The sequence below is a fragment of the Aplysia californica genome, unplaced genomic scaffold (assembly GCF_000002075.1).
Source record: "Aplysia californica isolate F4 #8 unplaced genomic scaffold, AplCal3.0 scaffold00198, whole genome shotgun sequence".
Taxonomy (NCBI): Eukaryota; Metazoa; Mollusca; class Gastropoda; order Aplysiida; family Aplysiidae; genus Aplysia; species Aplysia californica.
The window spans coordinates 856,867-883,242 of NW_004797468.1; the positions used below are offsets into that span (position 1 = coordinate 856,867).

Here is a 26,376-nt window from a genome sequence, read left to right on the forward strand (position 1 = left end):
CTTGTATTCACGGGAGGTGGGTTCCTTCCCCTTGCTTAGGATCTAACAATGGACTTCCCGTCCAGGCCCTTAGGGTGTAATGTGTTAATGTGTATCAGTAAAAACCATAGCCCCATCCCCCTCCCCCGTTTTCTCCCTATTAATCTTATACAATTATTTGGCAAAGAGGATCAAAAGATAAATCTAACTACCATTCAGCACATCTTAAATACACATATTATTATATATATAATTTCTTTCTGATCCACAATTGTTACAGAAACAATCCACCGACCTGCACCGGGATGCCAAACTGGTTGAGAGATCGAATGTACTCGATGAGCACAGCCACCATGAACTTGTACTTGATGTCCTATCAGCAGAGGCAGGAAGATAGCATAAGACCAGCACACGGTGAACACATAGCTAAATCATCATACGTTAGATGGAAGAAAAAAAAAAGCAGAAAAGACACACGATCTGCCACTGTCTATTGATCTGTAGTTGACGACAAGTCGGCAAGATATTTTGCAACCTTCCCATGGAACTCCACACTCAAAACAAGCAGTTTTTGAAAATACAAAACGTTTTCCCAGTGGTGCCTTTTGGCGTGACTGTTTGAGTTACTGCGGATCAGTTGCCAGGGCAAAGAAGAATGGTGTCAACTGCTCTCTGCCTTGTATTCCAGACGGTACAGGGAGAGAGTAAATAAGTTGTATCTAAAGACAACTTTAAGACTCTTTACATATTTCAGAGCTTGCTTTCTTATAATAATTCTGATGATAAAGTCAGTCTAAACAGTCTACCATTACTTATAAAGATGTAATGAGCAAATGTAAGAGAAAACCAAGCTGGTTACATTTTCCTCTGGCAAAGGACACGAAAATGGCCTGGCAAAGAAGAGATTAAGGAAAACGACAATGCATTCAGTAAAATGAAAAAGTCATATTTGTATATAGGCCTATCTTCATCTTAACTCACTCAACCCTAGGCCTACACTTCCGTGTTGTAAGATCTCTCTTGAGATTTTTACCACTTTTTTAAAAATTGAAAAAATTACTAAATTTAACATCCTACCCAAATTTGGTATACATTTTATTCAAACTCAAACCTTTATTTGTGTGTACTGAAAAATTGAAGGCAAAATATGTCAGTTTTTATGAAATACTCCGTGGAAAAAGGTCTAGGCAGAGTTAAAAAGCAAACAAAAAGCGAAGAAAGGAAGTGCATTCAAATTACGCACCCCCTCACACGGTTCACAAATATAGCTTTCTTTGTTCTAAATTTGGACTTGCACTTCTGGTCATAGTCTGTTTCAAACAAAAAATGGTTACTTTTCCAACTAGGTTATAGTCTGCTTCAAACAAAAGTAGTGTTTTTGGTCAAGAGTGGCGAGAGCCAAATTTTCCATACCGATACTGTCGGCGTTAGGGTGGCAGTGTTGTGTGTGCGTACCGATACTATTGGCATCAGGGCTGGGTGAGTTAATACACACATACAATGGGAACACGAATTCCTTACAGAAGTCACAGAACTGCAACACCAGTCATACCTTGTACTCCTCAAACACAGAGAAAACATGGGTGAACATATCAGACTGGTCCACCACAACACGTTTGCTGGAACTGCCAGAAGCAAGCTCGCCATTCTGAAGGCAGGAAGACACGGAAGATATGATAAAGAATTACGCATGGACCAAAAAAATGCATGAAATATAAGAAGTCAAAATTAGTTGTGGAAACTTTGTATAAAAGAAATTACGATCTTTTGGGGAGAAAAGTTTCCCATTTTTGGGCCCTAAAATCTGGAACACCTTGTTAGACTATTAGATTGCTTTTATCAATATACAGAAGGGAAACAATAAATCCTGGATTGTTGGTCCCTATATTAACATGTTGAATTATGTCCCTGTAATTGTACTTTTATTTATCTACCCTCACAACAAAGATTGTCTGATCTTAGTGATCTTTAGTCACTCCTCCTTCCTGTTTCAATCACATGTACTCATGCTCATTATGATTTATTTAGTCTTGTCAGTGAAGCCAGAGAGGGCAGATCTCATACTATTTTCATCATTAAATTACCCTTCTTCATTTAGAAACGGAGTTCTTACTTTTGCTTTATTATATACAATAATGGCAAACAACCCCAGTGCAACACACCTTGCCTCAGGATCTCAGAGAAAGAACAAATTGTGATACGTTTCAGTGATTGCTCAAGACTCACTTGTTTAATTCTTAGTTATAGTGTGTTAGTAAATGCTGATATGTTTGTTTTTTACTGCTGTCCTTTCGGGTACCAATTAATGTGTGGTTGTGAGAGTTCTTCTTTATGTGGCTCAACTGGGTTGTCTTGTTTCTGTGAAATATTTTCTTGTGCGTGAATGATCATGTGATTGGTGGAAAGCGCCCAGAGCTTTTGCTGGTATGGGACAGAGCACAAGATAAAAGCAATCTATTATTATTATTATTATTATTATCATTATTATTATTATTATTATATTCACAGTATGAACTAAGAATAAGCAGTGCCTGGAAAATAGCAGCTCACACTGTATGCTTCGCTGGAAGTTGAGATTGTTTCAGAATGCTGTCAGGTCTACTGGGGTAACAATATAGACTAAAGCGCATAGAGCTTGCTGTTAAGCGGGGATTTGCGCTAAACAAATGCTGATCTCTATTATTACTATCATTAACAAAATTGTTTAAGTCCTCAAAAAAATAAAATGTTCTCCTTCTTCTCACTTACCACACATACAGCACTACAACTTTGTCTTTCTTTTCACTACACACATCACTTCCAGATCAGGTTCAACTGTAGACACGTGTGAAGGTGATCAGCCATCCACAGAAAACATTTGTGTACGGACAAAACAAGGGGACACAACAAGGGCTGCACTCACCATGACCTGAGACTCTGTGGTGAGGTACTGCTTGTAGCTGAGGTTGAGCATGTCATAGACTCGGGCCAGGGACTGCAGACTGGCCTGAGAGCCCGGCACCAACATCTGGGCGCACACGGACAGGACCACGCCCTTACTGTCTGTCCGGTACAGCAGGAACTGGATCAGGCGGTCCTGTCATAGCGAGGGGGAAACGGATTATCGTTTGATTACAGTCGAAATTCTCCAAGACAGCCACCCATTGTCCAGGAGAAAAGTGGTTGCATTAGACAGTTTGTCATCTTGAACAATGTCATTATGATAGAGAAAAAAAAAAGATGAGTGGGAAGCAGGAAGTAGTCCCTTGTACACGTGACTGTCTCGGACAGGTGGCCATTAGGACAAGTTAAACTGTTACACAAATTTTAAATATGACAGTAGTCATTTCTGCCATCCTTTCTCGTGGAATGTGAGACCTCAGACAAACAGCTGGACAAGGTACTGGGCTGAAGATGACAGGCCCACAGCTAGATTAATATGAAAAAGAAGAAAAATTACTCTACTCTCTTGAACAACCCTACAATCCCATACTTAGGTGTAAGAGGTGAGTACCTCCTGGTCGAGGGAGTGTACAGTGAGGTCAATGCAATTCTATCACCACGATTGGAATTGCACAAATACAGTCAACTCACACACAAAGAGAGAACTGAAACTCAGGAAACATTTTTCTGCACAGATAACAGCAAAGGAAAAAATAAAAAGTGACTACAGAGGGAATCAAGTCCTTCAGAATACTTATGTATATATGTCCCTTTTGTGATCACTTTTACTGTTGTTCTTTCAAGGAATTTCTCAGAAAGCTATCACTATCACAGCACACATTCTGATTGACAGTTCGACCTACCTTGTCTGGGATCATGGTCACCAGAGGATTTAAGTTCATCTGAAGAGTCCACAAACATCCTGAGAAACAAACACACATCAAATGGTCAAGACTAAGCGTATTATTCCAGTACCACCCCCCCCCCCAAAGTGCATTTTCTGTGATTTTTTCCACTTTTTGAGTGTTTCAAAACAGAAGAAAAGTACACAGAGAGGCAAAAACTTTCAGAGTCAGTTAAGAATCTTACAGACATGAATCTAGTTTCCACAGATCAGTTAGATGACAGATGAGAAATGAAAACAGAAAAATCTCCAACATAAAACACAAAGGAGAGAGGAAAAAACAAGCGAAACAATTCAAACCCAACACAAAAAAAACTCTTGTAAACAGACAGACCATTGCCCAACACTTGTGGGCACGTACATTTCTCACAGCACAAACAATTTTTTAAAACCAAAAAATGCTTTCAGCCATTTCCCCTCTACAACAAAATCTAAGGTACAATGACATGTTTTGACATGTTTTATCATGCATTTGTATAAAAATTCCAAAGTTGTGTTACATAATAAATGTATAAATAACAACACAGCAATTATTACCATTACATGAGCTAGCAGTTTTTCAAACACTGCCGGTCCCTGCAGTAGTGTCCTGATTCTCATCCAATGTTTTCACATTCAACTCAAGGACACGTCCCACTGTCGTCTCAAAGTCAAGAACATAAAAAAAACAAGAAAAAAAACTCACCCAGCTTGGCATCAATCACAATGTCAGGTTGAAAGACAATCCAGTTGGCAGAATCTTTCCATAATAAGGAAAAAACATCACAAGACATCAGTCTTCAGACAGAATTAAAATGTTAGATGTAGGTTTATAAACCAGATTTATAATCCACACAAGACAAGAGCAGGAATGAATAAGCTACTTTACAGATTCTATTAAAAAAACAGAATAAACTACATATATGATATTTTCAAAATATCCCAATGTAACTGAGAATAATACATTTTCCTCTCACGTCAGCTGTGGAGGATGAGAGAAGAAAATAGAATCGAATCTTATCAAATTGTTGCTCCGATATATTCCTATAATAATAATAGATAGCATTTGTATAGCACAAATTCCCGCTCAACAGCAAGCTCTATGCTCTGCACAATCTCTACTATTACCCCAGCATATTCATTGACTCTTTATCTCCGAGGGGGTAAATCCACTACGCCGTGGCCCATTTTTGGTACTAAATCTAAAAATGACAAAATCGTCACTAAATCATTAAATCAAGACAAGTGAACCTATTTCGATAATTTTTCATCTAACAAACGAAATCCCAATAAAAGAGACCTGTTTTCGGCAAATGATGAAAAGTACGAGTGATAAAAAAACAAAACTGTAGAACTTCTTTTCTAAATATCTCGCACAAAATATGTACTAGAATGTTGTGATTTGGAACAGATAGAATTCATTCAAAAGGAATTTGTTTGACAAAAAATTCACAAAGAAACTTATTTTCGAAAACAGAAATGGCTTTTATACAAACACCTATAAATGCAAAATGCACCAATTTACAAGATTTTTGTAAGAGGAAATGTCATCTCATGAAATCTCATGAAATGATTGGCTTATTTTTTTCTTTCCTTTTATTTTAAAAATCTAATCTTTCCATCCCTGTAACCTTTAAACTATATTTCTTTTCTCCTACAGAGTTTAAAAAAATATTTTTTACCTTCTGGAATTCCGTGAACCAATGGTCTACGCTCATATAGATCTATGTCAACTTTGGACTCGAAACATTTGCATGCGACGTTCGTAATGTTCAGTGATGGCCAAACACAAGGATCCACTCAACCATGAGTACTCAAAGCCACACACACTGTACATACACACACACAGACTGTACACCTTATAGAATGGAGCTGTCTCTAAAGACAATGGGGGGGAGGGGGGGGGGATGATGTTGCCCAAATAGACAGCATTTGTAGAGTGAAAGGTGAATATGGGCTTTGTCAAGGAACCAAATGTCATAGAGGAAATGTTCACACTTTTCAAGACGATCGAGGAATCATGCATGGGGAAATCATGAATGGCTTCACTTTTCACCCAATTCTGTTACTTTTAGTTGGTGTGACTCAGCAGCCCGCCGGAGCTCCCCGGCTCTGGATCACGGGGTTAAAGAGCCCTGAAGCGACTTTGCCGGTGTTGGTTAGGAAGTTTGCATTTTTAATTATTTTTTAAACGAAATAACTTCTTCCCCATTCTACTCAGCAAACCATTACACTGATGCACTAAAAGCTCAATGTCTTGAGATTTATTCTGCGTTACAATGGTTACTTTCTGTGCCTTAGTTTTTGTTCTAGACAAATGTTCGTAGAGTTCCCAATTTGTCCTATTTTAGTTACAAACTTATAAATTAATATTTGTTCATTTAAAAACAACATGACAGATCTCTTCAAAATCTGTGTTAAACTGACTACGAATATCATATCTTTTCATAGAAACGAAAATAACAGCTGGAAAAGTCTGGTGCTGATTCAGTGTCCCTGGAAAGCTAGAAATGATTCTTATAACCCAATTATGAGAAGTCATCCCTGTTATTCAGTCAACTTACAAAACTTAGACATAGTGTTTTAAGAAAAGTAAGGAATTTCTGGAGAGTAACACTAACAGATACTGTTCGTGTATTGCATTGTAGATGAATTCTGGCACTAAAATCGATTTGTATTACTTCATAGAGAGACTACAGGGTAATTTTCATAAACTTTCAAGAAAATATGTGAATATTCACAATTATATTAGACACATAAAGTTGTATTTGGAGGAATTACTTCATAGCAAATTGTGTGCCAGATGGATAAAGCTGCAAAATTACAGCTTTCTATTATATGCGCAGATACCATCTTTTCTGAGTGTCTGCACCAATGTTATATCGTTCATGTTCCAAAAGTTTGACAGTTTTTGTTGTGCAGGTTTTTTTATATTGACTTTTTTTCATTCACATTTGTCCAAAATATTTTACAATTTAACATTGCTGACTTCAGCGCATTTAACGAAATAACCAGACAAGTTACAATGTCTGTTCCTTTTCGAGTCTCAAGAGCAGAAATGCATGCATTGGGTGCATTAAAAGATAATTACCATAAATACACGGATACATCTAAAACTATATGTAGAAAAGTACCAAAAATTAAGTCAGCCCAGACAGGGCGAAGACAGGGAGCTGACCCCCATGACCCCAACGTGATAAGGCGCCCAGCGGAGAACCCCCCCCTGCAACTAAAATTCCACTGCCAGTGCGCCGTGCATGAACAAATTGTTATCCTTTCATAGCTTCGTGAACGCGAAAATGGTACAGCCATAGATGAAGATCTGTCTTGAGAATTTTTAGGGTTGTAACTGATGGACCATTTCCACCCTGACATCAAAGAAGGCGTTAATGGCACTTTACCATTATTTCCGTACCTTGTGCGAAACTTACGAAATGAACTGGTGGTGAGGAAATGTTCAATACAAAAAGCTCTCTGCTCTTTACTAATCTTAACCATGATCTCAGCAGGCAAAGAAAACTTGAGAAAAACTATCAGCAAACTTCTGTTGGCCTAGACTACTGCAGTTTGCGACATGGCGCAATCGTTGGGGCTTTCAGTGGTAGGCCCAATGTGAACTAGTGCGTCATGCGACAAAAATGGGGACATGGCTGACAATGGGCTGTTTTTTACGCGCTATGTAGAGCAAAATTATTTTGTGGAAATGAATATCAGACAAATTCCTTTTGACTTCCAAATGTTGTGTACAAATTTGAAACGTAAAACTTCAGTGTGGAGGTAATTATTAACAAAAAAAGTTGTAGTTTTTTTTGGGATCACCCTGTAATTTGATGTCAAAGTCGTCGTAAAGAAAAACCTAAGCCGCTGCTAGCGGCTCAACGGCACAGTGGTTCCTATCACGAGTCGCTGGGAGCGGCTTGCCGAAAATAAAAGAGTTAAAAAGCCCATTGTCTTGAAAGTATAACTGTTAACAGTATTACCAGTGGTCACACTCCTATACCTGACAAAGGATACACAATTCACAGTTGTATTCAGTTTTGTCTGTTCCGGCTTGCATATTCACAGCTGAAATAGAACACAGAAAGTCACAACACTGTGGGTTACAGTGACACATAAAAAAAGAAAAAACAACAAATTCCATTCCAAACAATATCCCATTTGTGTATTCTGACAGAAATGAATTGAATCAATGTAAAGATTGTTGTGTCTGGCACCAATAAATCAACTCAAAAGCAAGGAAAATGAGAACGTATTTGATATATTGAACAACATTTGAACCTGCTAAAAAACGAACCACCTATATAAGACAATTACCTATACAAACGGCCACTTCCCATTTTCTACCTTTTGTTAATTTTACTTTCTAATGACATTGTGTCACACTGCCACCTCAGATGGCCACTTTTCTCCTTGACAATGAGTGGCCGTCTTAAGACTTATAATGACATTGTGTCACACTGCCACCTCAGATGGCCACTTTTCTCCTTGACAATGAGTGGCCGTCTTAAGACTTAGACAGCTTCCACTGTGTCTTCTTCTTCTCTATTCTTTTCTTCTTCTGAGACATTCCCCTATTAGATCTTGGAGGCATCCTTCTCTCAGTTCTGTTTGTTTTGTTAAGTGTTTTATGGCACTAGCAATTGCATTAAGTCATATGAGCGCCAAGGGGTGGAGGTCAAAAGAGAAGTTCTTACAAGGAATCAGGCTTACTCTGCTCACCTCTCTAGCTTCAACAGCACAAAGTCTGCTTTGACTATCAAGGCACCTCGGAAATGGCGCGTCACAAGAGTGTGACAAACATACAAAAGAAGTAGAAGAAAAAATGACGATAGTAAGGATTTGGAAAGAAAAAGCAACAGTTCCTGTTGCAGTTGACGCACAGTTACGAGCATGACATTGATGAATCAGCCCATTTACAGTTTTACTGTGCATAAGAACATGTTAATGTCCTAATTTTGAGAATGGCCTAAAGACACTTGAGTCAGTAACACCGCCGCAAGGGGTCGAGCCTCCAAGTAAAATCACAATGATAATAAAAATAATAATAATAATAATAATAATAATAATAATAATAATAATAATAATAATAATAATAACAACATTCACTTTGCTTTACTGCAATGTTTACATGACAACTACAATCATTCACCAACAGCATCAGAACAGCAATAAATAGAGTCTCTCATTTTCATTCTTTTTCTCTCTTCCTTCATCTCTCCTCCATGTGTCCACATTTGCACACACGCATCTCTCTCTCTCTCTCTCTCTCTCTCTCTCTCTCTCTCTCTCCCCTCTCTCTCTCTCCCCTCTCTCTCTCTCTCTCTCTCTCTCTCTCTCTCTCTCTCTCTCTCTCTCTCTCTCTCTCTCTCTCTCTCTCTCTCTCTCTCTCTCTCTCTCTCTCTCTCTCCTCTCCTCTCTCTCTCTCTCTCACAAACACACCCAAGCACGAAGCACGGAGGCATGCACGTACGCACATATACGCACACATGCACACACACACACAGACCCACATACAAACAAATACACACCTCAACAATTTTGTTAAAAATGTGAGTTGTTAACTTCACAAAACAGTACAACTCACAAGGCAACAAGAGCTTGAAGGGTCGTATCCCCAGGGGAGACAACACCGGGTAGTGATAGTTGACGTAGCCGTCAGACTTTGCCTCCAGCTTGATGTCGAATATCACAGATGTCTGCAGAGGACACAAGCTCACACTCATGTACTCATTGCTATAAGAAAAGTCAAGTTTGGTAATCTGGTCCAATGATATCAAAACTGACATTGGGTTCGCAACAAAATTTGCCACAGAATCCATAAGTTAATAAATTTAAGTCCTCTACCTCTCTCAGTAAGCTTGTGCATACGTGCATGTGTGCGTGCGCGTGTGTACGCGACTGTAAGTCGGTGTGTATATGAATCTATCATTACCTATCACATGCCTATGAGAGACACCAGAAACAAATAATTCAGAACTATCACTCAACTAAAACAGATATAGATTTATCCATTCTTGCTCCTCCAAGTAATCTAGCCACCAAATATTTGAGACACATGCTTCATAAAAGAAAATCATTTCCAAAAAGAAAACAGGGCTGACCTTGGATGCCTGGTGGTGCACCATCACCAGATTGTCCACCACATTGATAGCAAAACGTCCACTCATGTCCAGTTTAAGAACATCCGACTTCCTGGCTGGACTCTCCCTGAAGAAAATGGACAAAATAGTCGTCAGTACATTGAGGATGTTGATTTTGAGTGAACGGTGATGTGATGCGAAAAAGGCCGCATTTAACCAGAAAAGATCATTTAAAAAATAGTGTTTCTGAAACAATGAAAAAAGAATAGATCACACCATAGTACCCACAAACCACTCTCAGATATTTATACAAATACTAAATTAGTGAAAGGAAAAAAAATACAGTCAAACTTTCTTGAACAATCACCTGTTCGTGACAATCATCTGTGTAAACAACCACTTTTCCCATAGAATTATGGCTGTATCATAATGACACTGTCCGTGAGGACCATATGTCTAGGGTGACCACTTTTCTCCTCAACGGAACGTTTAGGCTAGCAGACGGAACGAAGCACAGATGTCCTGACCATTTACCAAAAGGACAGCACAGCTGTGAAAACATTGCTCTTAAATCAACACCGTCATTCTTTTGAATGGCTCCTGTAAAGGAATTACTTTTGTGAACTATATGCAGCCATAGCACGTTTGTCTCTTTTTTCCATCTCTATGGGGAGTAAGAGAAGGAGTGGCTGTTTACTGTGAGTCAGCACAATAAAGGTCACATAGAGTGTGGTTTATAATTCGCTGTGATTACCAGACAAGCCAGAATCACGTGAAATAAGTAAACAAACTCAGTGTAGCCTAGTGAGTGTAGGAGAATAAAGGAGCACGGGGGGTATATAAACAGACAGCGAAGGTTAAAGTGGCCTTCCGAGCCATGACTAAAACCTAGATCTAGTCTGAGCAGGGATCGACGCTACTGGTGGGTCGTCACAGTGGACGGAGCTCCGGACCTGTACGATTCCCACTCATCGTTCCCCGCTCGAAACAGTGAGTATTTGAAACCAACGTAGGAGTATAATCTAGGATTAGATAGATCCTTCGTCACAACAGCCTGCCTGCCTTTGTCACAACAGCCTGCCTGCCTTCGTCACAACAGCCTGCCTGCCTTCGTCACAACAGCCTGCCTGCCTTCGTCACAACAGCCTGCCTGCCTTCGTCACAACAGCCTGCCTGCCTTCGTCACAACAGCCTGCCTGCCTTCGTCACAACAGCCTGCCTGCCTTCGTCACAACAGGGAGGGCCAAAGCTCACACCTCTTAAAAGATCTTTACTGTGTTGATGGAGTTGGAAAACATTTACAATCAACCAAGACGTGGTGTGCCCATGAGAAAAAAAAAAACCTACTTCTGCAGTTGATAGAGGACGATCTCAGCTCCACTGGCTGCACTCGGCGGATGACGCAGGATCACGATGTACAGCTGGTCATATCTGCAAGCAAACAAAGCAGAACAGATTTTGTCACAACGTGCTGGAGTCAGACGCTCGTCAATTTTTATTTGAGCATTTGGAAGTATGGTGTCATCTTCAGACCTATACATGTGTCATCTATACATGTGTCATCTATACATGTGTCATCTATACATGTGTCATCTATACATGTGTCATCTATACATGTGTCATCTATACATGTGTCATCTATACATGTGTCTTGCTTTTGATGACAAAAATACCCATCCTCCAAGAATAGAAGTCGAAGATCTTGAGATAGAAAGAGGTGGCGCAAGAGGTAAAATTAGCGAGAAAATGGCCAACAAAGTTTGTTTACTTCTGAAGCTTAAATATCCATGGAAACTTTAACTTTCCATTTTTGGGGCCTTTGATCAGCATTTCGTCAAATCCACACATAGACGTGTTTTTTCAAAGGACAGAACAGACGTTAAGCCAAAAAAGTCAACAAAAATTGCCCTAAGAGTAGAAAAACGTCAGCTTGTTTGATTCGAGTATTTTGAAGAGAGCCAGACTTCACCACAATGCCACACACACACAAATCTGTGTCAGAATTGACAAAAACTTAACAATCCCAAGAAAAATAGGCACATCACTTTCCTTATGAAACACAAATAAACATTCAGACTTTTAAGGTTTCAGATATATAGATCTCATACTCACACATTTGAATGTCTCAGCTTTAGTCTCTTCTACAATTGTTATATGAATTATATGAATATAAAAACTTTTAAGTAAATTGTGCTTCGCAAGATAGGAAGTAACAGAATCGTCAGCAAAAAAAATAAAACCAAAACACATTCGTGCTACAAACTGAAAGGTGATGGTAAAGTATGCTGCAAAAAAAGGCTACCATCTCATTATTTAGGAACTAAAAGAAATCTTTAAGGAATTCAAGATCTTAAGAGTGCTCAAAAAACACTAAAGGTAGAAATTTAGATTCTTACATTTCAGCGATGGTCACATCCCGGTCCAGCAAACACAGCTTCTGAGGTTTGGGAATCACTGGCAGGTCCACCTCAAACTTGGCCAGTCTCGTCATCACTCCCGGTTGCTGCACAAGGGACACAACAAAAAAACAAATAAAAATGTTCATACATGCGTCACGACGGGGTGAAATCAGGCGCTCGCCAATTTTTGGGAATGTGAAATTATTGGTAACATCTGAAAGCTGATTTATCTGCCTAGCTTCCAATGAAATAAATATCCATCTATTTTGAATAGAATTCAAGATATTTGCCATTGAAGGAAGTGAGATCGCCTGGTTTTAGTGGTGAAATTAGTGAGAAAATTGCTGCCAGAGTTTGGCAACTCCAATAGCTAAAGATTCTTTGAAAACAGAAAAATGACATATTTTGTACCTTTAATCTATGTTTTTCAGTAAAATTCATATGGAAATGTGCTTTTATACGGACGTAAACAAGGTTGAGCCAAAAATAACAATTCGATAAAAATGTATATTTTGATGAGTGCCCAATTTCACAACACTGCCTCACACATGGTTCTAATATGTCAAAAAACACACTGCCTCACACATGGTACTAATATGTCAAAATTCACACTGCCTCACACATGGTACTAATATGTCAAAAAACACACTGCCTCACACATGGTACTAATATGTCAAAATACACACTGCCTCACACATGGTACTAATATGTCAAAATACACACTGCCTCACACATGGTACTAATATGTCAAAAAACACACTGCCTCACACATGGTACTAATATGTCAAAAAACACACTGCCTCACACATGGTACTAATATGTCAAAAAACACACTGCCTCACACATGGTACTAATATGTCAAAATACACACTGCCTCACACATGGTGCTAATATGTCAAAAAACACACTGCCTCACACATGGTGCTAATATGTCAAAAAACACACTGCCTCACACATGGTGCTAATATGTCAAAAAACACACTGCCTCACACATGGTACTAATATGTCAAAAAACACACTGCTTCACACATGGTACATGTCAAAATACACGTACATTGCTGCTTGCTATGACTGAAATAACTAGCCACCATCTAGGACAGGGGTGTGCAACAAGTGGCCTGCAAGTCGCAATCATGCCTTCCAGGCTAGACAGTCTATCCCTTACTAAACATTTATATTTCAATAACTCAACACACTAGATATCATGACATATTCCTGATGACCACAGTCTCTAACTGTTGTTTCAATATTCAAACTTGGTTCGCCAGAGAAAAATGTTGCACAACCCTGATCTAGAAAAACAGACAAAAAGAGAAGATTCCATACAGAAACAAATGTCACCAAAGAGTGATTCAAGTCACTGATACCATCCCTTTACTTATTCTCATCTTAATTGTTTAACTCTTTATCTCCAAGGGGGGTCAACTCACTATGCCAGGGCCCGTTTTTGGTACTAAATCTAAAAACGACAAAATCGTCACTAAATTGGTCATTAAATCAAAACAAGTTTTGATAGTTCAGTTCTTCATCTAATGAATGAACTCCCGATAAAAGAAACCTGTTTTCGGCAACTTCCTAAAAGTCATTTGATGTTGAAGTCATTGTAAAAGAATTAGCCTGAGCCACTGTCAGCGGCTCACCGGCGCAGGGGTTCCGATCGCGAGCCACTGGGAGCGGCTTGCCGGAGATAAAGAGTTTTAAAAATCAGCGAAATTGGGGGCTTCTCAATTCCTTGGAGCAGATGCTCTTGAACAACACTGGAAAAGGGGGTGTTTATCTGTTTGAATTTAACAGCCTACAAAATAAACATAATTTGATTCAGAATAACGGAAGAAAAAAATAACAAATTACTTAAGAGTGGCACTCTAGGCAGAGAGCAACTTTCAATTCTCTTATTTGTACAAGCAACTAAGTGCCAACACTTTTGAAATGTACTTCTTCAATTCCACTACATTTGGTATGTACTTTTTACTTACATAAAGAAATTCCAGATTTCAAGACATTGTATTGTATACACTCAACTATAATGTACATATTGAGATCGGTATGACCAATTAAAAAGATAAAATCTAACCCAGCAAACAAGATTCTAACTTACCCGAAACTGAAAAGGGTGCAATGTATTGCCAAGGGTCCCAGATGACACAAGTAAAAGTCCACTGGAGCTCTGAAATTTAAAAAATTTGGATAAAAATTTAGCCTGACTTCGGGTGATGTAGACCACAGCGTTCGTTATTCAGGGTTGGGCAGAATCAACTATAAAAAGGAAAGGAATCTCAGAATCAACTACAAAAAGGAAAGGAATCTCAGAATCAGATTATAAAAAGGAAAGGAATCTCAGAATCAACTATAAAAAGGAAAGGAATCTCAGAATCAACTACAAAAAGGAAAGGAATCTCAGAATCAGATTATAAAAAGGAAAGGAATCTATCTGCTCATTCAAAAAAAAAAATTGGGGGGTTACTTAAATAGGCATGAAATTTCTGGCAGTATTTGATTACTGGCACTAACTTGTGCGCATAAAAATTCGTTTACTTATTATAATTAGTTGTCTCTCCATTTTCTTTCCCTTTCAATATGTCAATATGAATAAAAAGTCTTATTTGTAAGGAACATCTACAAACTTATTTGTAAGGAACATCTACAGACTTATTTGTAATGAACATCTACAAACGTATTTGTAATGAACATCTACAAAACTTATTTGTAATGAACATCTACAGACTTATTTGTAATGAACATCTACAAACGTATTTGTAATGAACATCTACAGACTTATTTGTAATGAACATCTACAAACTTATTTGTAATGAACATCTACAAACTTATTTGTAAGGAACATCTACAAACTTATTTGTAAGGAACATCTACAGACTTATTTGTAATGAATATCTACAAACTTTTTTGTAATGAACATCTACAAAGGTTGCGACGTAGAATTTTCTACCAGTACATATCTCCACTTACCAGCCACACATACCAGTTGACCTGCAGGCTCAAAGACTTCAGACTTTTCAAGGTCCTTTTCTCTGGAATGACCTTCAAAACAAGACAATAATGTCACAGAGTTTGAACTGATAATGTATAAGTATACATAAAACTAATTTTGTTTAAAGTTCACTAATCACATATCTTTCTCTGACTTTTTAAAAATGACTGTAATTACTGCTAGTTTTACCTCCCACTGCTTCTTCCTTCACAGCTTAAGGCAAAGGCATCCTTTACATTGTTTAGATCGCAGTAAAACGGGTAGGGTACACTTAAGCAATTAACACGCGACAAGTTAAACCAACGTGTTAAAATCAATTAATATAGATTATTTCATTCATGCTTTTGGTTCAGGTATCTTACCCAAATCCCATTAAAGAAACATCAAGGAAATTTGAAGTTCATGTTCTTGCATCCTTAAAGCTGTAATACCTTAAACGATTATTTTATGGCCTAGCAATAAGCAAATTGGCACTAGTGAACCAGGATCTTTCTGTTCTAACACTTTCCACGGTCCCCCATCCACTTCACTGGGTTCTTATAAAGACGTCAGTAATTCACTGGTTCCATTTCTTATACAGCTTAATCACATAGGAAAGGAGGATAAGCAGTAATACAAAATCATTTACCATTTCAATTAACATAATCCTTCATATCATGGCAACTATTGTTTTTGAAGAATTTGTCAGTACCTGGTAATGTTCCAAGCCACTGCTGGTGATCAATACAATCTCATTGGGGGAGCTCCAGACAAAGCCTCGTACTTCAGTTGTTTTCCCCTGAAATGTGAAAGACCCAAAAGTTCAGCCTTTTTTTCGTCCTTCAGTAAAACATCATACAGGGAAAGAAAATTAAACTTTTGTACTGATTTTCATTGTCTTTGCATGAAACCATGAAACATTTGATTCATAATAAACCTTATCAATACAACAACACAGGGGACTGTCATTGAAACTTCATACCAAACTTGCTTTGTAACCATCAGAAAATTTCTCTGCCAACAACAAAGTATGGATACTATGAGCTTTTCAAACACGAAGCAAGTCTGAAACACATTTTTTTAAAACACACACAAAATTATATAATATTTATGCTGCAGTTTCATCTTTATTTTCATCTGTGTACTTTAAATAAGCAACATAAGATTATCACAAGCATTAGTGAGTCAAATGCCCTCCTACTTTACAGGACTGGGAATATTCCTGCTGTTCCACACTTAGGTCCTCCTGGAAATTTAGAAATTCCTGGAAGAAAAAAAATAATTTTCATCATGCAGTGCTGTCAGAAAATACACACTAAAGGCAACCAAGATAAACATTTCAATAAGTGTAAATCAATACTCAATGCACAATACTCTTGCCATCGTAACTACAGAGCACAAAAACTGATCCTATTCCTTTTATTCATAAATTCTAATATACATGTATAACTTATTGCGTTAAAGTTTGAGCTAAAATTCAAGATAAGCATTCATTTTTATTGCTTACCACTGTTTTGATGGAACGTTGTGCTGCTAAAATTCTTTTGTCAGGAGAAAACTTGATTGAAATGATATCCCCTCTGTCTTCCATCCTGTTGAAAGAGTCGGAGAGTACTACATTAAGTAACAGTGATTTTATGACAACACAATAAGCATTTCAAATGTGTACAGTTTAGTTGAAGATTAGAGCTGAGCCCATTCAACTTTACTATTCGACAGTCATGATTTTTGCACTATTCACAGCTATTCAAACCGTGGCAGAGCCATTCGAATGCCGTGGGGTTGTTTTTTTCAACAGATAATGGAATTTCGTCTCATTTTTCTCAAACATAGAAAAATTGGAGCACATTATATATAAGATGATTAAGATAAATACACAGAAATACTCTTTATTTGATGGTTATGAGACAGAGTGATGAGAGGAGCTTACAAGAGTTCTAAAACAATCCTGTAGAGAATATATCTAACTATTATACAAGAGTTCTAAAACAATCCTGTAGAGAATATCCCTTACTATTATACAAGAGTTCTAAAACAATCCTGTAGAGAATATCTCTTACTATTCAATATCCCCTCGTCACACTATGGACGGCTCAAGCAAGGGCACTTGACTCTTGAAGCGCAGACAATGGTTTTTCCCTGAAGTTAGCTGTCGCAATGAGCTCCCCTAACCCTACTCGAAATTCGAAGCGTTACAAACGGTGACGTGATGTCAACACGTTGCACTGTCTGCGTGCATGCGACAACAACATACGCGCTCTCAGTGACTTGAGTTGAACAGTGGAGGTCAGATCTGGACTATCACAATATCAAAAAACAATTTGACGGCGCTTCGAATTGCGAAAGTTAGATCTAGGCTTATCACATATAAGAAAAAACGATTCGATGGCGCTTCAAATTGCGAAAGTTAGATCTGGGCCTATCACATATAAGAAAAAAACATTCGACGGTGCTGTGAACAGCGAAAGTTAGATCTGGGCTTATCACATATAAGAAAATACGATTCAACAGCGCTTCGAGTTGCAGTCAGGTCTGGGCTTATCACATATAAGAAAAAACCATTCGACGGTGCTGTGAACAGCGAAAGTTAGATCTGGGCTTATCACATATAAGAAAATACGATTCAACAGCGCTTCGAGTTGCGGAAGTCAGGTCTGGGCTTATCACATATAAGAAAAAAACATTTGACGGCGCTGTGAATAGCTAGTGAACGTAAAATAGCGGCACTTAGAGGTCTGGGTTTATGCTTTTTATATATATATACGAAAAAAAACATTCGACGGAGATATTCGAATGCCATGAATAGTGAGTTCACGCTTCGAAGCTTTGATGATTTTTTGTTTCCTCAAAATCGCACAGCACTATTGAAGATCATTTAAAAAGCTATTATCAGGCATCTCATTCTCACTCTACGACAAGACACTGCAACTTAGGAGTGAGTCATTATTAGCTCCCTTCGATTTTAAATCGAAACACATTCCATTAGTCAGCCAAGAGCAAAGCTTTTCAGAAAGCCACATCATACTATGACTGTACTATTATTTACATATTTATTTCTCAAGATATCAGCCATTTATGTTCTTTTTTTGTTTGTTTTATTCTTTTTGTGTTTTACAGCGCTTGCAACAGCATAGGTCATGTGAACGTGGGGACCCTTAAACATTTTCAGTTGGTATGAAATTTTGAATTTTACTCCGGTGGCGGCCTAAGCCTACTCTTATCGATTTTGGACCACCAAGTGTTATTTAACCTGCGAAACTTGCACACGGGACCTCCGAAATTTTTCGCTCTTATCTAAGAAGGCTTGGTGCTTTTAGATCTACCTACCATAAGATCAGGGGTGCGGCTGAAAGACGGTAGTAAGAAGGAGCCAAGGAGCAGCAGTAGAAAGGCTGTAGAAAGAGTCAGGAACCCAGAGGGAGGGGGTAAAGGATGTGAGGGGGTGGGACAGAAAGTGGAGACAAAAGCAGACGACAGAGCATTGTTAGAGAGCAGGAAAAGATGTGAAAGGAGACAATTTAGGAGAAAAAAAATTTCCGTCCCTTTCCAGATTTGAACCTGGGACCTATTGAATGAGAGGCGAACACCGTAACCTCTCGACCACAAGAGCCCCCAACTTATGTTCAACCTACCATGACTCAGAATAAGTGTAAAAACAGAAGGCTATAACAGGTGTGCATACAAAATTTTCATTTAAAAAATTATAATTATATACACTCATAATAAACGGCACTTCTTCAAAAACCCACAATTCAAAAGCATAATATTAACATAAATGACATGCAAATCTAGACACAAAAAGAATATCATCCATTTGTAGAAGTACCTGAAAGAGGCCATGGTCTTCTCTTCAGGCCCCTTCATCACTACACCCATTGCGCCTCCTGACCGCACCGCAAATACCTGGAAACCAAAAAGTCCTTACTGAACTATTTGTTAGTACATGTGTACTTCATTTAACTAACAGAGTAAAACTGGGAGCGTTTTCACTTGGGGGACAAAATGCAAAAAAGATAAATGAAGTAATAGACACAATGTACTGCTCTGACAACAAGTGACGTACTTTTATTTAATTTTGAGACACTTCAGATTTTGTCTCCCTTCCATTGTTTCTTTGTTTCACCCCCTCTACTCTCCAAGCAACTTTCTAATGCATACAAGTAGGGGAAAGATAACTGTCCCACATAAAACTTAACACCCTAGCAAATAAACCAATCATCCCACATTCCTCTCTTCCTTAAGAAGTTGAAGATAAAGAAAAATAAAACATAAATATATGCATTATTCAATAAAAAAAACTTTAAACTCCAAAAACCTTGGCATCGGAAACACCCTCCAGTTCTGAGCCAGCACAGCACAGCTTGAAAGTGAACTATTGTGAAGGAAAGGCAGAAATGGTGCGACATACATCCCCACCTCAATGACACAACAAGCAGTAACAAAATCTGCCAGTAGAAGAAGGATGAAAGCGTTAAATTGTATCTCTGACCACGAAGTTCAGACAAGGACATCAGTTGGGAAAGACGGAGAGAAGTGCCATTCCAAAGAAGCAGAGAAAAGGGAAAGATTTCATTCTATTGCAACCTGCACCTCTCCTTCTTCTCTCACATACAGTGACAGAAAGTTGTGGGTTCAAGAATTCCAAACAGTGATGACTTCAATAAGAACATATATACAGAAGAACATGTCACAACACAGACCTGAGCAACAGCCAGCGATGAGTAAGACAAAGAAGGATAAAAGGATAAAATAACAAAGAGAGTAGAATGATGAAGGATGTAGCTACCGTTGAGAACGAGGAAAGCATTTCTATAGGAGGTAAATAGCAGGAGGGACTGACACCTCAATCATTTTTCTGTGATTGACCTTGCAAGCATTCAAGCAACCTTTTCTTTTTTTCTTGAAACACTGCTGCTAAAATAAGTAAGCCAATCATAAGCTTCATTTTTAAAATCTGAATAACACTACAGAATGAAGCAATCTATCCGCTCTACATCCAGGGCTCCCCATTACGCACAAATGGGCATTAAACCTGCAGACTACCCCCTTTAAGTTTTGGTGGTGCGTGAGCTTTACGCTTTATAATTTCATTTCAGGGGCTTGCATACGCTTTAAAACGTAGGTGGTGTGCGTCTGGCAAGCATCATTCCCCCCCTTCTCTATCCCAAAGCCGAGTCAATGATTTGACAACACACCCACACACAGGCACGACAGTCACCTTCTGTGTCAGAAGAAGTCGACTAGTTGACCTACTTATCAGCTGCGCGCAGTTTCTAGCAACACCGGCTGGCTTCAGCACAGAAGCTCCGCCCACATTCTGGTCGCTCACATTATCCGGAGTCGTGCCATGAGTTTACCCCAGCCGTGAGATTACCCCCATCCTTCTTTAACACACTAGTAAACATGAATTGTCCACCATCGAAAGTCAGGAAAGACTGGAATGTGAACCCTGGGATGGCCCTGAACAATCATGAATCAGTTTATTTTCTAAACCTGCCACTCATCCCTGCCCTAAATCTCAAGCATCCCGATTTTCCCGATTTTGATAGCGTGTACCCCGATTTCAAAATATTTTTTTTAGTTCCGTCTGTTGCGCCAAATTTTTCTAAAATCTTACTCTGCCTTCTTTTCTGTCGTAGTGGGAAGCACTTGTTAAACTTTTTGGCAGCAGAAACTCAGAGCACTTTTTTCCTAAATGTCTATGTCGAATTTGGTAGTTAACTCACCAGAAGTTGTTTGGATCTTTGTGTGCTCGCACACACATACATCACACACATACACTACACACAGGCAGGCGCAAGCGCGTGCTCGCGCACACACACACACACACACCACACACATACACTACACACACACTACACACATACACTACACACACACGTACACGTGCAAAGGGAGTATACATGGATATAATAATGGACACCCCTGGAAATGTTTCAAGTCATCTTGGCACTGACCTAAGAGATTTGTCCTTGATCCCCATTTTTTTCACTAAGTCCCAATTTTGTTTTCCCACTGAGATCATGACTTTTAGAATTTATAAAGTACCAGATCTATTTTTCTAGGTGTATTACAGTCGAAATTGACCCCTTTTTGGTTCGTCAACTTTATTTTATTTTTGATAGGCCCAACTGCTCAACCACCATCACTCATCCCCCCTCCACACGAACACAACTCTAATTCTAGTCAATATTACTCATTTAATTCATAAAAGTTATTAAAAATTGTTACCAATCAATCATAGTCATGGTCACTCTGCATGTGTCTGTGTGAATGTGCGGGTGAGTTAAATGTTTACAAGCAAAAAATCTTACAATCAAATTATGAGATATTGACTTTTTCCCTTTAATTTTCTACAACAAGGGTTTAAATACCCCTTAAGAGAGTAAACCAAAGGGTGAAGGAACCTCTTAAAGTTGGCCTGAAAAGGGGAGCCCTGAACATCGCAATTGTGAAAAGCCACTGTCTTTGTCTAAATGCCCACATTGCTATCGTTACAATAGTCAATCAGGCAGGACGTATGCTCCGCTAGACTACCTAGATTGCAGTCGACTGACTGATCAATCGAGACTTATGGTATACACAGTATAGTAGTAGAATTTGTTCAACTAAACTAGCACCTATAAAAGATCTAGATTAGAAAAAAAATCTATCTTGGACAGACCTGCTTATTTGCATCATCAAAGAAGACATTGTTCGCCTTGCTGACAGGCTCAAATCTCACAGGATTTTTACATAACGTAATGTAGTAGCTGTCTTCTCCTGTAGCCATTTTCTTCCAAGATCAAAGTTCTTCAAAATGTCATAATCTGAGGAAAAAGATAAAAGTTGGAAAATCATTAGTGAAAACACACAAGAGGCTAGTGATTTCTACAAAGTGGGCAATGTTTACAAAAGCATTTTGTAAAGGATTAGATCCAGGTGATTGTATAGACAGGTCCTGAAATCTCCTTGATCACTGAAGTTATTATAACTTGCTCTAATTTACACCCTATTCTTCTTTGTCTTTGGCTTCAGTCTATGCCCTAAACTTTAACTAGTCTTAGTGATAGTATGGAAGGGACATTGACTCCTGAGTGACCGGGTCTTTTCGCTCAAGTGTTTAATACCCCCACCCCACCCCACCCAACCTTCTTCTAATTTTTAACACAAGGTAAAAAATTAAGGTAAACTTTTCACTTTTCCTCCCACATGCAAATGAGCAGCTTTTTGAAGGCCTAGCCACCAAATCTCAAAATCCAATAATTTGTTTTGATCCTGAGCTATTTTTTCATCCCACAACCGTTGCAACCTGACAGTTCTGGTGTTTTTGAATCGTTGACCACAAAAGAAAATGACTGTGAAAGTTATCATGAAGAAAATGCTGCAAAAGAATTAAAGAAATGCTCTCACAGAAAAAGAAAACTGCATCTAATTTGTCCGAATATAATACAAAATTACAGGATCAATATTTTGAAATAGCAATGTCTGGGGGTTGCACAATTTTTTTTTCACCCATTTTGAAATAAAATCATATTTATAATGCAATGGGAGGATGACTGACTTAGTCCATTGCAGTTAAAAAAGTATCGCACATTTATAACTTCATCAATTTTTTAATGAAACAAAACAAGTGGGTCAACTCTTGGCTCGCAGCTTTCCGTAGCTTGTAACTGAAAAACACCGGAGATATCAATCATCGCCAATAAAGCGCATCTCGTATATATATACACAGGATTCAGACACTGGGCCATCTGTGTGTCCCATAAATACACGGGAATGGGCTAAAGTGAGTTAAGTCGAAATTCATTACACACAAAAATGCACGCTACAATATCTGCTGAGCATGAGAGATGGGAATGAAAATAAAAATTCTTAATAATGTTTACTTACTTACTTTCCTTGCACTCTTACTCTTTATCGATTCAATTCATTCAAAAGCATTCAAAGCTACACTTCTACAAAAAAAAATTTTTTAAATAGAACATCTCTCCATATAGATTCAGGTAACTTCGCCAGAAGGGGAAATTCACCACCTGTCCCCCCCTACCGATATAAAATAGCAATAATCCGATAAACCCACCAAGGAAGAGTTTTTTAAAGTGTTAAGTTACTTGGGACCAGAAACAATTCGTTGTCAATTGACCAACCAATCAGAAAAATGTATTGTTATAATGGAGAACAAATTACGCGATGTTTTAGGCATGTGTTTTCCCACTAAGCTTCCCTTTCCTCCTCTCTTGCCCTATCTCTGCTGCGCCTGCGCTATTTTTATCTTTCTGTGTCTACTGCTTACTGTCGTCGCTGTTCATAACTTTTTACCCAAATGGTGTTGAAACTGCTTTATTGATTAAAATATTATATTTTCTGCATTTTATTGTCGTTTGTATGCATTGTATGCCCTTTTACTGTTAAAAAAGTGTGTTTGTAAACTTTGTACAAATCTACACCCTTTCGGGGAAATTCGCTTCGATTGTCGGGGAACTTCGACACGCAGGTCTATTGATTTTCCATTTGTTGTTTTACTTAGATTTACCACTTTTATTGTGGGCAAAACAAGCACGGGAATCAATAACAAACTTAAACTTTATAAAGTATAAGTGATTTGGAGAAAGCTGTTGAAACAGTTTTTAAAAGGTGGACAAAGCTGCTCTGGGGCAGCCTGAGAATTTAAATCTAGCGTTCTAAAAAAACCTCTCTTGCCGACCATGTCTCAGGTCGATCTACTTTTGGAATGAGGGCTGGGAGAGAGAGAAATAAAATGGTTGACAAAGAGATTGCAGCTGCAAATGCAGGTTTCCCTTTAAGGGCTTAGCCGCTATCTGCTGGTGGAATGTCTAAAATCCATATCCCTTAACTATATATAGCAACAATGATATAGTCAGACAGCAAAGAATAAATATACAAGTAAATATTTATTATTATAAGCACATGGTAACCATGGTAACCTGCAAACATCCGTCATATTGGATAATTTCATCAAATTTCAAAAGCTATCTCTTCTCTCTTAGTTTTCATTTTTAGCAAGACTACAACACCTATGTAATGAAAAAATAACGCCAGATTTGTAATATTACATTTAAAAATAATTATGGACTCTGGAAATATGTACATGGATAAACAGTAAAAAAAATTAAAAAATTCCCAACAAAAGTGCTGGTTATTTTATCCAATCTTCAAAAAGGGCTCTATTTCAGTATAGGTCACCTATGGATGGACAATGTGTAAAATAATGAAGCTATTCAGATGGGGGAAAAAGGAGATGTAATTTAAAGTTGGAAAAATAAATGTTTGAAAAAAGTGAAGAAAATATTTAAAAACAATTGACCCAAAATTGCCAAATAGTTTTTTAAAACCCATTTTTAAATGACCTCTAAACATATAATTGATTGAAGCGGGCGCTCGAAACTTTGAAGGAAATGGATGTAGGTTTTAAAAATGGAGGGGAAAAAATGTATGGTCAAACAGGGTAAAAATGAGGAAAATCTCACCCGCAGATGGCCTTTTAACGAAAGATCAGGTTTTACACATGTGTTTAATAATCTACATTATAGATCTAGATATCTATATTATATGTAAAGAAATATGATCTCCCAGTATGGCGAATTTCCCCGACATGGTGGCGAAGTTCCCCGTCACCATATCCACTTGAAAAAAGAATGCAATTTCATTGGCTACGAAAAGTTGCAGACGAAACTGGGATAATTTACATTCAGCCTAGAGCCCTAGAGGAGGTGTAGGCTTGTTTCATCACGAGCCAACTGAGAGTGGCGAAGTTACCCGACTCTACTCTAAAACAAATATTTTACTTCAACCTCAATTTTACCTCCTATAGATGACAACGACTGGCATAGTCTAGATCTAGATCTAGAATCATAGACAGTCACAAGTGACAATCTATTTCACAGCTATCTACACAATCTCGCCTGTTATTAGTATTAGTATCATGGAGAAATTAAAATTATAATGGTTTTACGGATAAATCTAGAAGGCAGGCTAGTCAAAGATTTATTAAATTGAAAAGTAGCCAAATCACTCGTGACTCTCTATAGGCTATAGGCGAGGCCCAGCAGTCTCAACGAGTCGATCTTCTAGACTAATCTATCTTACTGACTATGGACTATCGAACGGCCAGTAATTCTTCACGAAAGACCACCACTCTTTCTTTGTACCTTTAATTTAAAAAGGAGCTTACTTTGATTCTATTTCAGTATAAACTGGTGTCAAAACAACGAGACGTATTGATGTAGGTGATTGTCATTCGAGTAGGTAGTCTGTAGGGCTCGTGAAAGATCTACAATTTCCCCAACAAATTAATAACAAATCCTCATGCACATTAGATGAGAGTTACCTATCTTGTCCTTATTTACAGGAAGTTGATTGTTGAAATAGAATATGTTCCGTGGGAAAGCGATTTTTCTAGCCATTTGTTTCTTTTCTGAAAGGAATTCCTTTCTTTAAAAAAGCACCTTGTGTGCCTTGCAATAAATTTGCATTCTTTCACATGAATATCAAAGCTATGATGATATCAGTAGTATAGAACTGCATTTTCAAAAAAGCAAACATCAACAAATGACATGTCATTATTATAAAAGTATTTGCGCACAAAACGTGAAGACTTAGGCCCTAAACACCTTCGTTCGGAGCATAGATAAGTCGCAATTTTGGAATAGCTTCCCTTGGCCCTTGATTCAAGATGGCGAATCGCACTGTAAAAGATGCCCATTCGATAAAAGGGACGAATCCTCAATATTTAGTGGAAAAGATTATCCGAACAAGAATTTATGAATGCAGATACTGGAAAGAAGAATGCTTTGCCTTAACAGGTACTATTGTCTTGTATTCACAAATGTGAAGGTATCATACCTGTCGGCCTTTTCAATTGTGCAACCAGTTACCGATAACAACAATGAACAACTTTATCAAAACGAAGTGTATACAGACCCGGTAACCGGGAACAAAGTCACGAAGTATACAGACCCGGTAGGGGAACTCTTTTGTGATTTCGGGAAGTTTCAGCCCCCAGACCCAGTGGAAAGCTAGTGTGTGTGTGTGAGAGAGAGAGAGAAAGAGAGGAGGGCGCTTTTTCGGTAGTTCCCACCCCCCTTATTTGATAGAGCCTGACCTACATCAAGATCTATATACGTTTGATTCGCGGCAAGCTAA

At 38.2% G+C, this 26,376-nt stretch overlaps 2 protein-coding genes across 2 annotated transcripts in view; one reads left to right on the forward strand and one right to left on the reverse strand.

Annotated features, from left to right (window-relative positions):
• LOC101861284 (regulator of MON1-CCZ1 complex) overlaps nucleotides 1-25,570 on the reverse strand; it is a gene marked incomplete in the record, with an annotated part of 34,591 nt that extends 9,021 nt beyond the window's left edge. The window contains 18 exon segments of the mRNA XM_005098963.3: nucleotides 275-352; nucleotides 1,532-1,627; nucleotides 2,882-3,055; nucleotides 3,765-3,823; nucleotides 4,491-4,544; nucleotides 7,799-7,849; nucleotides 9,369-9,480; nucleotides 9,886-9,991; nucleotides 11,212-11,295; nucleotides 12,261-12,367; nucleotides 14,362-14,430; nucleotides 15,231-15,302; nucleotides 15,944-16,030; nucleotides 16,433-16,495; nucleotides 16,739-16,823; nucleotides 19,058-19,134; nucleotides 21,896-22,040; nucleotides 25,406-25,570. Coding sequence (XP_005099020.2) covers nucleotides 275-352; nucleotides 1,532-1,627; nucleotides 2,882-3,055; nucleotides 3,765-3,823; nucleotides 4,491-4,544; nucleotides 7,799-7,849; nucleotides 9,369-9,480; nucleotides 9,886-9,991; nucleotides 11,212-11,295; nucleotides 12,261-12,367; nucleotides 14,362-14,430; nucleotides 15,231-15,302; nucleotides 15,944-16,030; nucleotides 16,433-16,495; nucleotides 16,739-16,823; nucleotides 19,058-19,134; nucleotides 21,896-22,003 — 1,482 coding nt within the window.
• Nucleotides 25,571-25,877: 307 nt separating this feature from the next.
• Nucleotides 25,878-26,376, forward strand: part of LOC101861508 (pre-mRNA-splicing factor 38A) — a 15,673-nt gene continuing 15,174 nt past the window's right edge. The window contains exon 1 of the mRNA XM_005098964.3: nucleotides 25,878-26,036. Coding sequence (XP_005099021.1) covers nucleotides 25,907-26,036 — 130 coding nt within the window. The 5' untranslated portion in view covers nucleotides 25,878-25,906. The remainder of the gene's footprint in view (nucleotides 26,037-26,376) is intronic.